Source organism: Delphinapterus leucas, chromosome 9 (assembly GCF_059928025.1).
Source record: "Delphinapterus leucas isolate spDelLeu-1000000601 "Yukka" chromosome 9, BTC_Dleu_Yukka2, whole genome shotgun sequence".
Taxonomy (NCBI): Eukaryota; Metazoa; Chordata; class Mammalia; order Artiodactyla; family Monodontidae; genus Delphinapterus; species Delphinapterus leucas.
In genome coordinates, this window is record NC_143137.1 from 96,708,165 (window position 1) to 96,724,753 (window position 16,589).

The following is a 16,589-nucleotide window of genomic DNA, read 5'->3' on the forward strand; positions in this document are numbered from 1 at the left end:
GAGGTGGGGTCTCCTTCTCCCATTCGAAACTGCATCTCCCCTGTTCCTTGTGCCATCCCTGGTTGCTAGTTTCTTGGTATCAAAACGGACCTTTTTTGGTGGTTCCCAGCTCATTAGTACCGCCTGGGGAGCCTGGAGCTCTTCTCTGTCCCACGCAAGACTGGTCAGGGTGGGATGGCGCCCGCCGCAGCCCACAGGCACAGGCGGGGCTTTCTTGGAAGCGCCCCCCAGGCCATCCCAGCCCAGGAGTCTGTGAAGGGTGGGATCCCCCAGGCCTGTTGATGCTGCCTGGCTCCTCAGTTCACAGCTCTCATCAGGGGCAGGGGCAGAGGCAGGACCTCTGTCCTTCCTCCTAGTTCTTTCTTGGCCATCTCGGCCTTGCCTTACATTCTACTCTGGAATAGTGCCCCGAGTGTGCCCCTGTGAGGTTCTGCGTCAGCATGGCGAGGGTTATAAGCCAGAGACAGACAGAGGTGGCCCAGAACTTCCTGAGCTCATTTGAGGAAGACTGGGCATCCTCCAGCGGGGAGCCCTTCAGAAACAGCAGGAGAAGTTGGGCAGCAGCCCCCTCCTGTGCAGGAGAAAAGGTCACTGCATCCCGAGAATTCAAAATAGTGTGACGTGAGGGTCATGATCAATGGGGTTAGTGTAGGAAAGTTAGTCTTAAATTATCTCACCCTTGATGTATGTAGGTCTTTATGAAAACAACTGGTCCAACGTGACCGCTCTGTTCAGGGACACTGGACAGTCCCTAGAGCACTTTCCTGCCCACCATCTTATCTGAACCTCAGGGCCTGGGTTCGAGCCAGCTCCCTATGTGGAAGCCCGGCTCTGCCAGGACTAGCTGTGTGCCTCTGTCTCTGTCTCCTCGTCTGTTAGGTTGTTTCAGAATTAAATAAACTCCTGAGAATAGTGCCTGGAGCTTACTAAGCTCCATGAAGGTGTGAGCCACTGTGATTGTTAATAATCTTTTGAGATAAGTAGCTGCTGGTCTCTCTGGTAAAGATATATATTTAGAAACCAAGAAATGGAGCAAATAACCCAGAGTGGGTACCACAGGAGTTGGTAGTAGCAAGGACTGGGCTGCACCCTGAGTGACGAGGAGACAGGGTAGCTCCGGGGCAGGGACCTGCCAAAGCGGGGGGTCGGCGTGGCCCACGTGTTGGTCTGGGGTAAGTGAGTGACTGCAGTGGCGTCCTGTGTTGCACAGAAGCCTTCCCCAAGCCTGCGTCCCGCTCGTAACACCTCTGAGCTGCCCTTCCTTTCTCCCGGTGGATGCGGCACGATTTCTCCATCCTCTTCTGGGGAAACCGAGGCCCAGGCGGTGATCACCCCTCAGGTATTTGAGCATTGTGCTGTTGCTGGAGCAGCACGAGGGCCAGAGGAACAGCTGCGAGCCTTGGGTGAAGTCAGGAAGCCGTTCCCAAGGGCAGCGCTAGCCAGTGCAGGTCTGCAGGGCGGGCAGGGCTGATGTCCCCTCAAATTTTTTTTAATAAGGTGGAAAATATGACAAGTTTCCACTGAGTTCTTGCCCTTTTCTGACCAATTCTGAGAAGGTTGGGAAACGCTGGCCTAGGTTCCCTATGCTAACATCCTAGAAATACTCATGGCCCCCGCAGTCACTGGTAGAGAGTGTTAACAGGTAGACAGCCGACTTGGCCGACATGCTCCAGCTGCTGGATGGTCCCAGCATGTCAGCGTCACCGTGAGACACGTACACACAGAACATACTGTGAATGCAACAGAAATATCATTGAGATGGTGGGGTTATCGATTATTTTGATTAAAATTTAACAATTAATGTTAGAACAGTTTCTCAGGTGTGGATTATGGTCTAGAATTGTGCAGTGACTGCTTAGGAAAGGGGGGCCTTTTCCCAGGATGTATTATGTTAGGAGCCAGGTTCCAGGTGTCCCCCAGAAGCGCATCTTGATTTATGTCGCATCGGGTGGAGGAGAGTTGAGCTCCAACCTGAGATGCCTGGGCACACATTCCACATTCCTCCCTCGGGAGAGGTGGGAAGTCTCCAGATGGGATCAGGTTTTCTAGCGAGGCCGCTCCTGGTTGGCCCTAAAGAAGGGTCAGCGTGCAGCTTTTGACAGCGAGTCCCTTGGGGTCGGGGTTGTTGCCACCTTAAGTAGAAACAAATCAACTCCACACAGCCTGTGCGCTCTTCCCCCTCCAGGCTGCAGTCCTGCGCTGGCATGCAGTCCTTGCTTCGCTGGGGTGAGGACGGGGCGTGGGGAAGTCTTGTTTCTGGCCTCAGCAGAGCTGCCCTTGGCTGGGTGGGGACATGGTGAAAGTTCTCATTAGCTCTTGCCCTCCATTTCCTCTCCTCTTCCAAGGGCAGCATTTGAGTTAGGTTCCAGCTTAAAAGTGCCATCGTCTGTGGTTTCTATATAAATTCTATAGTATAACTATTCACAGTGACAAAACGATTGAAATTTACTTAAATGTGAGATTTAAACATAATTAAAGGAGAACTCAAAACAAATTCTGTAAATAGAGAGGAAGGCGTGAAACTTATGTTTACCATTAGTGTTTGCAAATTGTCAGTCTTAGGAAATGAGCTTGAGTTAAATAGTTAAAAGGGCAATTCAAAAGTCCAAATTATGGCAACATTTTAGCTAGTTCATGTCCAGCACAGCAGGACATGAAGTCTCCCCACCCTTCTGACCTTCCAGAGCGTTCTTTCTGGTTGAGTTTTGACCCCTTGATGGCTGGGAAGAATGAGCTAAAAATAGAGTTGAATTTTAATCTGCTTTCATAATTTCAGAACAATAGAGAGCAGTTTACTTAGCATTTATTGGCTGCTGTGTGCAGTGAATGTGTGGTGCCACCAGACCACTGAGTGAAGAGTTGGGATCAGGTTCCCCAAGTGACTCAGGAGGGCAGGCTAAGCTAAGGTCATTGTGGGTACATCCCCCTGCAGGGGTGTCCTCCGTCCTGGATGCCCAGGAACTGGCAGACCAAGGCACATCCCTGCTTCTTGCCGGCTATGCTTCACTTAGGAACAACACGGCCAAATCTCAGCCGTTCTCTGTCTCTCCAGCAGAGCATCTTGTGCTCATCAAGAAGTAATTTTTAAAAATGTTTTAAAGTGCTCAGGTGCTGGGAATCCCTTGCGCTTTCTGTAAATGACAACCAGAATATCTCTTCTCTTTCCACTCTCCTTCGGTTTTTGTCTTTTCTTTGTGTTTTATTTTAAAAATATCCAAAAAGTGCAGATAAGAATAAAAGCATCCACGTATCCAGTACCCAGAGTGAACAAATGTAAACATTTTACCGTATTGCCTTTAGATTTTTTTTTAAATTTTATTTCATTAGTTTTTGGTTGCGTTGGATCTTTGTTGCTGCGTGCGGGCTACTCTTCGTTGCGGTGCGCGGGCTTCTCGTTGCGGTGGCTTCTCGTTGCAGAGCACAGGCTCTAGGCGCGTGGGCTTCAGTAGTTGTGGCACATGGGCTCATTAGTTGTGGCTCGCGGGCTCTAGAAAGCAGGCTCAGTATCGTGGCGCACGGGCTTTGTTGCTCCGTGGCATGTGGGATCTTCCCGGGCCAGGGCTCGAACCCGTGTCCCGTGCATTGGCAGGCAGATTCTTAACCACTGTGCCACCAGGGAAGTCCCTAGATTTTTTTTAACAGATGCACGTTTGCAGTTCCCTTTGAGGCCGGCGGCGGGTGGGGAGGTGGCAGGGGAGGTGGGGAGATAGTCCCACAGGCAACGCTTATGGCTCCTTGGCATGGTCGTATGTCTTGATTATGAGGATTGAAGGAAAAAAATGAAGAGTCTTCATCCTTGCCTTAAGCAAAGCATCCATGCTTTTGTGTAGGACCTGGACGTTCCATTATCTTGAGAGCCACTGGCTCTGAGGTCTTTGGTAGGTGCTGCCGTCCTCGAGGGCGAGGAGGAGAGCTTTACCCACTCAGAGCAGGCGTCTCCGTCCTCTCTGAGTCAGAGCTCTTGCCATCAGCGTCCAAGGATGCATTGGCTGGCCTTCCTCTCTACTCCCAGGGCAGGGAGCAGCCACAGTGCCAGTGACCATGCTCTGACCCCTCAGTCATCAGGCCCACCCTCCCAGGGAACCAGCGTCAGGAGGCATTTTGTGTGTCCAGATCAACATCTTGATTTTCACTAGCACCAGGCAAGCTTCCAGGTGTGGGGCAGGAGTGTGTGCAGCTGTGCACGTGTGTGGCTCTCAGCCTGTGTCCTCAGCAGCTGAGTTCCTCCATCCTGGTTCTGCCTTCTCGAGAGGGGAGACCAAGGACCTACCTTCTACTCTTTAGAATCCAGCAGGAGCTTGAGGTTTTGGGCCTAGTCTGCTGCCTGATGCTCCAGTTCTGAGGAATGGGACACAAAAATTAGGCTTTTTCATTTTCTTTTCCCCAGTTTTTTCATCCCAAAGCAGTCTGGACTGGGTGGATTTGGCTTCCCAGGAGAGCTCTGTGTCGGCCACTTGTTCAGGATGGGGAAGTGAGGAGGTCTCAGCTGCCACCACACAGTGGCTTCTCGGTCTCAGGGAGCAGCCTTTCCCTCCTTCAGATTCACCTTATTCCAGCTGTTCATGAACCGTTTCCATGTTTATCAAAGTAGCTCTCAGACCACATATCCCCCCTCCCTTGTTCTCCTTCAGTGTCTATGTCTGTGTGACAGTGTTTGTGCTACCTGTTCCTGCGGTAATGGTGTAGGGTTTTGGGTGTTTGGGGTTTTTTTAAACTAACTCACCTGTCTTTTTCCCTCTGCACTCACCCATGCTATCCCACTCTGCCTCTCAGACCTTGCAGTTTTCAAGGAACGACTTCGAATGCTAACAGTAGGAGGTATGAAAATAACGAGCCTTTCACTTTTCTGGAGCTGAGGACTTCATTTGAGCAGGATGTGCAGCTTTCCCCAGCATGCAATTTGGGGAAAGTTGACACAGCTCTGTCGAGTGTTTTGAAGTTTGTTAATTGTCTTGAGATATGTTTTTCCTGTCATATAGCTGTTATCCAACAGGTAGAGCTACTTACCATGTCATATTAGCTTCTGTCCATTTGTGTTCTGAAGAGCATTTTCACCTCCACGTGTGTCTCACCATCGCTTCGCTGGGCTTCCGTCTTTAGCGTAGGCTGTCTCTAGCTCCTGCTGTAGCCAGCGGGGACCTGAGGCCACACTACATTCTGCATGTTGGCACGTCGTTTCCTCCACATCCTGCACTATGCCCCTGACTGGACTCTGGATTCTTTCAGATTCTGCTTCCTGGGCATTTTTTCCCTTTTGATCTTCCCATGTTTGAAGGCCAACTGAAGTACTGATAAAACGTTACTTAATGAAGTAAGGAGTCCTTAATGACCCTTGGTTCTGGGCAGAGCACCTTTGAAGAATCCAGAGTGGGGTGCTGGGGGTCATCTGCCTGCTGTCACTCACCACAGTGGCCAGTCTTCCTTCCATGCCAGGTGTCACTCAGAAGTTCTCTTTTCCTCCATCTTATAATGTCTGTGAGACTCTAGTTTTGATTAAACTTTTCATTTTGAAATAATTGTATGCAGTTATGAAAAATAACAGAGACGTTCTCATATGCCTTTCAGCTAGTTCCCTCAGTGGTACCATCTTGTAAACCATAGTACATCACACCAGGATACCGACACTGACAGCAGTCAAGCCACAGAGGTCTACATCACTCCAGCGGTCATTCCTGCTGCCCCTCTGTAGCCACACTTACTCCCCTTCTACCCCACCCCCATGTTTGACGCCTGGCAACCACTGTTCTGTTCTCCATTTCTATAATTCTGTCATTTCAAGAATGTTTTACAAATCACAATATGTAACATTTTGGAATTGGCATTTTTCAGTCAGCATGCTTTTCTAACACTAATTTTTTCCTTCTTAATTGCTGAGTAGCATTCCTTGCCATAGATGTCCCAGAATTGTTTTAACCATTTACTCACTGAAGGACCTTTGTGTTGTTTCTTCTGTTCTTCGGCTAATAGGGTCTTTTACAGAGCAAAAGTTTTAAACTCTATAGTCCAGTGTATCAATTTTCCCTTTTATGGATCATGTTTTTGGTATCAAGTTTAAGAACTCTTTTCTTAGCTCTAGATCCTGAAGATTTTCTCCTGTATTTTTCTAAAGGTTTTATAGTTTTGCATTTAACATTTAACTCTGTGATCCATTTTGAGTTCATTTCTGTATAGGATATGAAGTTTAGATCAAGGTTTGTTTATTTTTGGCCTGTGGATGTCAATCACTCCAGCACCATTAACTGAAAAGTTTGTCTTTCTTCTCATTGAATTGCTTTTATACACTTTTATCAAAAATCAGTTGGACTTATTCAGTGGGTCTGTTTCTGGGTTCTCTGTTCTTTCAATAGGTGTGTCCCTCCACCAGCACCACACTGTCTTGATTACTGTAGCTGCTGAACTTTATTTTCCTTTTCGAGAATTGCCTTGGCTGTTCTAGGGCCTGTCTCTTTCCATGTAAATTTTAGAGTAAGCTTGTCTACATTTACAAAAACTCTTGCTGACATTTTGGTAGGAATTGTGTTAAACCTATAGATGAATTTAAGGAGAATTGACATCTTTACTATATTGCCTTTCAATCCATGAACATAGTATGTCTCACTTATTTAGATCTTTGATTTCTTTCATCAGCTTTTTGTAGTTTTCAGCATACAAATTCTGTACATGTTTTGTTAGATTTACATGTCATTACTTCCTGTTTTTAAAAAAATTTAGTGTCCAATCTATTCATTACTAATATCTTGAAGTACAATTGATTGTTTTTATGTTGTGTCCTGTGACCTTGCTGAGCTCACTTATTCTAGGACTTTTTTTTTTTTAGTAGATTCTTTAGAATTTTGGGGGTAGACAATCATCTCACTTGAAAATAGGAACAATTATTTCTTCGTTTCCAATCTGTTTGCCTTTTATTTCCTTTTCTTGCCCAATTGCCCTGGTTGGACCTTCCAGTACCATGTTGACTAAGAGGCATAAGAATGAACATCCTTGCTTTGTTCCTGATCAATGGTGGATTACATCGATTGATTTTCAAGTATTGAACCCAACTTACATGTACTGCTGGAATAAACCTCAATTGGTCATGGTATATAATTCTTTGTGCATATTGCTGCATCTATATATATATGTATTTGCATCTGTATTCATAGGGAATATTGGTCTGTAATTTTTTTTTTCTGACTGTCTTTGTCTGCTCTTGGTATCAGGGTAATTCTAGCTTTGTAAAATAAGCTGAGAAGTTTTCTTCCTACTCTAATTCCTGAAAGAGACTGTGTAGAGTTGGTGTTAATTCTTCTTTAAACATCCAGTAGAATTTCCCAGCAAAACCATATGGGTTTGGATTTCTTTTTCAGAAGCTTTTTATTTATGAATTCGATTTCTTTAAAAGTTAGAGCTATTCAGATTATCTCTTTCATAGTGGGTGGGTAACAGCAGTTTGTGTTGTTCTAGGAATGGTTTGTTTACATCTGAGTTGTCAAGTGTATGTTGTTCATAGTATTCCCTTAGTATCTTTTTGATATCTGCAGGGTCTGTATTGATATCCCCTTTTATTCCTGATACTGGTAATTTGTGTATTCTCTTTTTCTGTTAGTCCTGTTAGAAGTTTGTCAATGTTACTGATCTTTCCAAAGAACCGGCTGTTTCATTGATTTTTCTGTTTTGCTGTTTTCAATTTCATTGATTTCTGTTCTTATCTTTATTTCCTTACTTCTGCTTTCTTTGTATTGGTTTTTTTTTTCCTTCTTTTTCTAGGTTCTTGTGGTAAGATCTTATAGATTACTGATTAGAGCCTTTTCCTCTTCTCTAATGTTTGCATTTACTGCTATAAATTTCCCTGTCAGAACTGCTTTAGCTGTCCTACAAACTTTGACATACTGTATTTTCGTTTCCATTCAGTTCAGTGTATTTTCTGATACCCCTTAATATTTCTTCTTTGACTCATGGATTATTTAGAAGGTGTTGTTTAGTTTCCAAGAATTTGGAGATTTTCCTTTTATATTTCTCTTATTGATTTCTAGTTTGATTCCATTGTTGTTGGAGAATGTACTCCATATAATTTCAGTTCTGCTAAATTTTTTTGTTTTTGGCTTCGTTGAGCCTTAGTCACAGCACACGGGATCTTTTGTTACAGCATGTGGGCTTCTCCAGTTGCATCGCACTGGCTTCTCTCTAGTTGCGGCGCACAGGCTTAGTTGCCCCATGGCATGTGGGATCCTAGTTCCGTGACCAGGGATCGAACCCACATCCCCTGAATTGGAAGGCAGATGCTTAACCACTGGACCACCAGGGAAGTCCCTCAGTTCTGCTAAATTTGTTGAGGTGTTTTTATGGCCCACTATATTGTCTGAATTGGCATTTGTTCCATGGACATTTGGAAAGAATGCGTACTCTGCTGTTGTTTGGTGAAGTGTCCTATAAATGTCCATTAGATCCTGTCAGTTATAGAGTCTTTCTATATCTTTGGCAACTTTCTATCTACTTTTTTAGTCGATTATTGAGTGAAGGGCTTTGAAGCCTCCAGACGAACTGTGGGTTTGTCTATTTTTCTTTTCAGTACTCAGTTTTGGTGTGTTTTTTTTCACATATTTTGCATCTCTGTTGTTTGGTGCACACACATTTAGAATTGCTATGTCTTCTGGGTGGATTGATCTTTTTATCATACAATGTCCCTCTCTGTCTCTAGTAATTTTCTTTGCTCTAATATATACTTTATCTGATGATAATATAGCTACTCCTGCTTCTGTTGGACATGTTTTACATGACATATCTTCTTCCATCCTTTTACTTTCAGTCTGCCTAAATCACTGTATTTGAAGTCAAGCATATAGTTGAGTCCTGTTTTTTTAATCCACTCCGTCAATCTCTGTCATTTAAGTAGTATATTTAGACCATTTATATTTAATGTAACTATTGATATGTTAGGGCTTAAATCTACCATTTTATCCTTCATTTTGTTTGGCCCTATTCATTTCTCTGCTTTCTTTTTCCTGACTTCCTCTAGGTTTTTAAACCTATACTTTAAAATTCCATTTTTATTTATATATAGTCTTTTTGATCATCTCTCTTTGTGTTTTTAGTGGTTTTTAGCCTTTTTAGTGGCTGTTTAGGTGTTACATCACTACATAACTTATCACAATCTAATGATGTCATCATTTTACCAGTTCAGGTGAAGTGTACTTACCTCCCTTTACATCCCTTCCTTCTCTCCATGTAAAATATATAGTTATCTTAAACATTTCCTCTACATATGTTTAGAACTGCATCAGATAATATTACAAATTTTGCTTCAATCATCAAACATAATTTAGAAGACCCACGAGGAGAAGGAAAGTCTTTTATTTACCTGTATTTTTTAGTTCCATGTTCTTTCTTCCTTCCTCCTGTCTGATTCCTTCTGGTATCATTTCCTTTCTGTTTACAACTTCTTTTAGCCATTCATTTAGGATGACAGATTCTCTTAGTTCTCTTCATCTGAAAATGTTTTGATTTCTCCTTCATTCCTATAGGATATTATCACTGTATATAGGATTCTGGGGAAACAGTTCTTTTCTTTCAGCTCTTGGTAAGTGTGGTGCTACTTCCTTCTGGTCTCCATGGCTTCTGTTGAGAAATCCTCTATTATTTTGTCCTCTGTTGTTTTGTCCTCTGTTGAGAAATCCACTGTTATTTGAGTCGTTTTGCCCTCTAGGCAAAGTGTCACTATATTCTGGCTGCTTTCAAGATTTTTTGTCTTTAAATTCAGAAGTTTAATTGTAACATATTTTGACATGGATTTCTTTGGCTTTATTTTGTGAGTTCACTGAGTTTCTTGAGTCTGTGGAGTAAGTCTTTTGCCATATTTGGGAAGTTTTCAGCCTCCCGCTTTCTATTCTCCTTCTGGGATTCATCAACACAACTGTGAAATCTTTTGTTACAGCATCACATGTCCCTAGGACTTTCTTCCGTTTTTTTCCCCCCCAATCTGTTTTCTCTGTCTTCTTCAGGTTGGTTTATTTCTGTTGTTCTCCCTTTAAGTTCACTGATCCTCTGTCCTCTGATAATGCCATTGAGCCCGTTTACTAAGTTTTAATTGGGGTTATTATATTTTGCAGTTTCAAAATTTCCCATTTGGTGCTTCTTTGCATCTTAATTTTTTGCAGAGACTTTCTGTGTCTTTGCTGAGACTTAATTTTTTTTTTCATGTCTCATGTTTTAATTGCTCACTGAAATCATTTGATAATGGCTTCTTCAGAATCTTAGATAATTCTAACATCTGTGTCATTTTGGTGTTAGTGTCTATTGATTATCTTTTCTCGTTCAATCTGACATATTCCTGGTTCTTGTTATAAGTGATTTTTCTTTTTTTTTTATAATATTGAAACCGGGACATTTTGGGTATTATGAGATGGGATCTTGTTGAAATCTTTGTTATAGCAAGGCTCCTCTGAACACTGCTCTGGTAGGGAGGGGCCCACCTAGTTACTCCCCGGTGGAGATGGACATTCTGGGCCCCAAAGTCTCTGTTGACATTAGGGTGGGGGAGTGGGCTAGTGCATTACCTCCCAGAGGGAATGAAAGTTTGGGCTTCTTCTTGGGCCTTCTTTGAAACCTTTGGGTGGGGTCAGAGGTCAGAGTGCACTGCAGCCTGAGAAGGGTGTTGATGGGACTGCAGTGTGTTCCGTATGTTTGGGTGGAACAGAGCAGTTACAGTCTAAAAGTTTTCTGTCCTGCGAGGCTGCCTTTCTCCTGGTCCTTTAAAGAGAGCAGCTTTTGTTGGGGCTTTTTCTGTGTACACCTGTAGAAGTTTCCACATTCTTTGCTCCAAGTCTGGGATATGGGAGCCCAAAAGGAAACCCAGGGACCTCCTTGGCTGGTTGGCTTTTTTCTCCACCCTTTGGCGTAATCTTGCATTTGTTTTATATATGATATCTGGGATTTTTAGTTGCACTTGGTGGGGGAATAGGTAGGCATATGTCTATACTACCTTCCCAGACATCTGTAGATTTAAGTTGTCAAATGACTGAAGAACTCAGAAGCAAGGCCAGCAGTTTTGAAGTTCAGTAGTAGAGCCCAAGAATGATCAGTTCACGGTGATGGAAATGAAGAATCACCCATGTGGTGAGGCCAAGGGCTCTTCATGCTGAAAGGTCACGACAAGCCCACGTTCTCCTCTGGGACACACAGGTCGTTGGTTAACTCCACAATCAAAATGTTCAAACTGTTCCCAACAGAGTGTGCACTCTTTGGATACCCTGGTTCCCTTAGCCCCCACTGCTGAGTGTTCCCATGAGCTAGGAAAAGTGTCCCCCAGATAACTCTGGTTTTCCTCCATAAACACTGAGAGCTGGGCTGTGAAGGGCCAGAGCCATGCTTTATCAGGCCCACGTGATGGCCCATCCTCATTCTTGATAGAATAACAGCAAGAAATGGGTGCATAGCTTAACCAAGCCACTCTACCATCACCACCACCACCCCAAGGTGAAAAAAAGCCAGGTTGCTTTTGTTTTAATAAAACAAAAAAAGGTTGAAAAACATAGAATTTGCTTTTAAAAGTTAAAAAAAAAAAAAAGTGTCCTAGAGCATTAGATAAATAAAAGCTGTGGTTCCCAAGCCAGCTTGATAGGATCATCCAGGGATGTTCATGGCCCATCCATGACCAATTGAGTCAAGTCCTGGCATTGGAGCCTGGGAGTGTGCATTTTTACAAATCTCCCAAATTCCCTAGAGATTTGGATACACAGCTGTGTTTGCAAGCGACTGCTTGGGTCCCTTACTGGGCCCTCTGTCTTACTTACACTTAATTAGGCCAGGAAATGGGAGACTGTCTTATCTTGCACAGTCAGGTGTTAGAGACTGTGGGTGCTCGTTTCACATTTCATCCTGGCGTCTGGGATTGTGAACTGCACCTTGCCTCACTCCAGCCAATATCTTGTGGGTGGGAGCCTAACCTATAGTGTCACTGGACAGTTTTCCTCCAAGCCTCTTCCCCTTTGATAATTATTGCAACATGAAACAAGCGCATAATGCCCTGGAAAGAGCCCCTCCACTCTATCACATGTTTGTCAGTTTGAAATATGCTTTCAGATGAGGAGCACCTTGCACGTGGTGCTCAGCAAATAGCAGTGATAAGTCAGTGATAGTCGGTTCCTTAGCAATTAGTCAGTAAATACGTGTCGGTATTGGACTGGGGAGAGCGATAATCAGATCTGTGACTTATGAGCGCTGTCTGGAGGATGGGTCTTTATGTGCAGTTGGAGGTCTTCCAGGAGATGGCGCCGTCCTTCATCAGAGGTGGCTGTGGAAGCCTCTGCCCTGCTGCCTGGCAGCTCTCCCGCAGGCCACTGGGCTTCTTGGTGACTGTCCCTCCCTTCTCAGTCTCCTAGCTTCCACTCACCACATACAAATGCCATCACCATTAAGACATACATGACCTAGTCTAGTCCAGTTCCTCATTTTCTACTTGAATTCTCTCCTTAACTGTTTTTCATTTGCTTTCTGATTGACTTACCCAGTGCCTTTTCAAACCTAAATCGCTTTGTGTCTGTGGGGCCTTGAAATACATTTTTCTCTAAATTATGAATAATTGGTGCACTGGACTAATATATGCATCATATGAATTTATTCTCCTTTACCTGTGATGCCAGTAATATACTCAGCTTCTGTTTGTTGCTAAAGTTTGTGTTTCTGGCTGTAATATAGTATTTATTTTCATACATAACAGAGGTTTTTATGATTTTGTTCTTCTTTTTTCTCTCCCCTGGGGAGTCCCTCCCCCTTTTCCTAAACTGTGGCCCCCGTATGGCTGTGCCCATCTCTCCTCACCCCCGTAGGGTTCTACGGCCTGGACGAATCTGACCTGGACAAGGTCTTCCACCTGCCCACCACCACGTTCATCGGTGGACAGGAGTCGGCCCTTCCGCTGCGGGAGATCATCCGGCGCCTGGAGGTAAGAAAACACAAGTCGTTTCCAGAAAACTCCAGTGGACTTGCTAAAAACTTGTGTTGGCAGGAGGCCTCCAGACTAGGTTGTTTTTCTCTTGATCCTATATATTTTGTTAATGTAAGGGAAGGGGAATTGTTTTGTTCTGTTTTTTGCTATTTTGTTGATGAAATTCCATGCTTTTTTTTTTTTACAATCAACCATAACAAAATGTAGACTCTGCTTCCGACTTTAAAAAATGTGTCCTGGGCTTCCCTGGTGGCGCAGTGGTTGGGAGTCCGCCTGCCGATGCAGGGGACACGGGTTCGTGCCCCGGTCCGGGAGGATCCCACATGCCGCAGAGCGGCTGGGCCCGTGAGCCATGGCCACTGGGCCTGCAAGTCCGGAGCCTGTGCTCCACAATGGGAGAGGCCACAACAGTGAGAGGCCCATGTACCAGAAAAAGAAAAAAATGTGTCCTAAAGCATTAGGTAAATAAAGGGTGTCATTCCCAAAACAACTTGAATAGGAACGCCTGGGGAGGTTCCTGGCCCACCTACGACCAACTGAGTCAGCTCTGGTTTTGGAACCTGGAAATGTGCATTTTTACAAATCTCCCAGAGATAGGGATACGCAGCTGTGTTTACAAGCGACTGCTCGAGCCCCAGGTTGTACTGATCCAGCATTTGAAAGGGGCAGAGAGCCATGCACGGCTTTCATTTCATCCAGTGCCAGAATCCAGGAGTTGGGCTGTTGTGGACACTTGGACCTGGACTCCAGGGGTCCCAGCCATAGCACCCCCTGTCCCCAGAGGGCCCCACGTCCAGGGCTCTTCCAAGAGAGCCTACCATTCTGACTTGTCCCAGTTCGGAATACCCCTTCTCGTTGTTTACAGATATTTACGTACACTCACCCGATGATGGTGGGTTAGGTATGTTTACACGTGACATGTGCGTGCACTGGGCGGCTGTGTGAGCTGACAGAGCTTAAGTATGTTCTTGGTCCCGTGACATAATAATCAACTTGCAGCTCTTTGAATATTTAGAGCGAGTGCAATTTCTTGGCTTCCTAACGTCTCACTAGAGAGAGAAGCTAAGAATCGGCACCTAAAACTCCCTGCCCTTTTCTCCTGGGGATTGAGCCAAGAACAGGAGAAACAAAATATGATCCAGGGGCCCAGTAACTATGTGTCCAAGTTAATAGCTAAATTCATGCTGATAATAATGGAGACATACTGTTTTTGACCTAATAATTTCCTTTGAGCCTTTAATTGTTCAGTAATGGACATACTGCCCATCAGGCATAAGGAGCACGGGCGTGTTCTCCTGCCTCCATGGGTAAAGGAGGGGGCCCCCTCCCCCTCCCCGCCTCTTCCCTCCCCACTTCCTCCCTCCCCCCTCCTCTCCCCCTTTCCCTTCCTTCATTCTCTTCCCCTCCCCTCCCCTCTCCCCTTCCCCTCCCCTCTCTCCCCACCCCTTCCTCTCCTCTCTGCTAGACTTACAACTCAGACTTGGGTCCCAGGGAAGATGCACCCTTTTTTAAGCTGATGGAGGAAGGTTCAAGGTTCATGTTAACAGACGCTGTGGCTGGGCCATGTTTTCTCAAATGTGTTTGTGTAGAAATACACTTTCTTCTGCGGCTCAGTAGATCAGGGCACTGTCACTGTACAGCTCCGGTGGAAGTGGTGACTCGCGCTGGCTCTGAAGTCAGGGAAGGCAGGCCAGCACCCCCCATCCCTGGGCTTCTTGTGCATCCAGTTTAAAAGTTCCCAGTTTATCACATGAGGTGTCCTCAGGGAAATATAGTTTTGGAGTTAATGAAAACACCTTAAACACCAAGGTCTTTCCCAGATCCATTTCCTCTTTTTGTCCCTAGGCAAGATTTTCCTCCTCTTGGCTAGGATGATAGCGAGAGCGCGTTGTGGTTGGCCATTATTTTGAGTTCAGGCAAATGTCCCTTTGTTTCATTATCATAGAATTAACATGCAGAGGTGCCCACCCCTGCTCTGGTGTCACATCTAGACCCACCACTGGGATCCCAGGTGCATCCTCACCCTGCACTGTGCCAGCCAGTTTCCATGTCTGTTGTGAAAACCAAAGGGGGTCACAGACAGAACCACCAAGCAGAACCTGGCCCTCTAAGTGCTTGGTCAGCATGGCTGCTGCGAAGACGTTGAAAGGCATTTGTGGGCTCTAAAACTTATTGTCGGGAGTTCCCTGGTGGCCTAGTGGTTAGGATTCAGCGGTATCACTACCATGGCCCGGGTTTGATCCCTGGTCAGGGAACTGAGATCCCACAAGATGTGCAGCGTGGCCAATATATATACATATCAATTAATTTTAAAAAATTATTGGCACACCAGGGCATTGCTTTTTAAATTCCTAAAAGCAGTGGTTAAGAATCCTCCTGCCAATGCAGGGGACATGGGTTTGAGCCCTGGTCCGGGAAGATCCCACATGCCGTGGAGCAGCTAAGCCCGTGCACCACAACTACTGAGCCTGCGCTCTAGAGCCCATGAGCCACAACTACTGAGCCCCCGTGCCGCAACTACTGAAGCCTGCGTGCCGCAACTACTGAAGCCCGCGTGCCTAGAGCCTGTGCTCCGCAACAAGAGAAGCCACCACCACGAGAAGCCCGCGCACCGCAACGAAGAGTAGCCCCAGCTCGCCGCAACTAGAGAAAGCCCACACGCAGCAACGAAGACCCAACGCAGCCATAAATAAATAAATTTTAAAAATAAATAAATAAAAGCCTGCTAACTTAAGTGGCCACTGAGCTGTGATATCCACCGGCAGCACAGGGCCTTTCTTTCTCAGGGTGGTGGGCACAGTCTGACCTTGAGGTCAGAGAACCTGTCTTCCCCAGGAGCTTCCCCGTCCCTGGGCTGGTGCTTCTGTCCTCCCGCCATGAGGGGAGCATGTCTCGGCTTAGTGGTTCTCACTGTCCCCTCCCTGCCTATTGGGCTCTGTACTCTGTGGAGGAAGTATTTCATGGCCAGGTTCAGAGTGAGAGGAGGTTGTGGGCCCAAGCTTGGTGCCCCAGGCCACAGCTGGCTCTGTTGCATTTGAAAGGGAGGCCACCTGTTCTGCCAGCCTTCTGGCTGAGTGGGCAGTCAACACACCTGGGGGGACATCCCCTTGATCGTGTGTGTGTGCGTGAAAAACAGATGGCGTACTGCCAGCACATTGGGGTGGAGTTCATGTTCATCAATGACCTGGAGCAGTGCCAGTGGATCCGGCAGAAATTCGAGACGCCTGGGATCATGCAGTTCACCAATGAGGAGAAGCGGACCCTGCTGGCCCGGCTAGTGCGCTCCACCAGGTACGGGGCTGCACTGGTCCCGTCAGTGTGGCACAGCCTGTTGACAGGGGTGGGTGGGTTTGGAGCGTGGCCACAGCCCCACGAGAGCAAGGTTGGCCCTGGTGCCTTGGCTTTTCAGAGTGGCTTGGTTCCTGTCCAGGTTTGAGGAGTTCCTGCAGCGGAAGTGGTCATCTGAGAAGCGCTTTGGTCTCGAAGGCTGCGAGGTGCTGATTCCTGCCCTCAAGACCATCATTGACAAGTCAAGTGAGAACGGAGTGGACTACGTGATCATGGGGATGCCGCACAGGTACCTGGCTGCCCTTCATGCATCCAGAGCACGGGGTGGGGCACTAGGCAAGCAAGGAGGCTGGCTCGCCTGGAACGCACTTGCACCCCT

The 16,589-nt window shown here is 45.9% G+C and overlaps 1 protein-coding gene across 6 annotated transcripts in view; it reads left to right on the plus strand.

The window, feature by feature from the left end:
- Positions 1-16,589, plus strand: part of OGDH (oxoglutarate dehydrogenase) — a 76,674-nt gene that overhangs the window by 31,558 nt on the left and 28,527 nt on the right. For all 6 annotated transcript variants that reach the window (XM_022593100.2, XM_089917860.1, XM_089917859.1 and 3 more), the window contains exons 5-7: positions 12,804-12,919; positions 16,059-16,213; positions 16,353-16,499. In XM_022593100.2, coding sequence (XP_022448808.1) covers positions 12,804-12,919; positions 16,059-16,213; positions 16,353-16,499 — 418 coding nt within the window. The remainder of the gene's footprint in view (positions 1-12,803; positions 12,920-16,058; positions 16,214-16,352; positions 16,500-16,589) is intronic.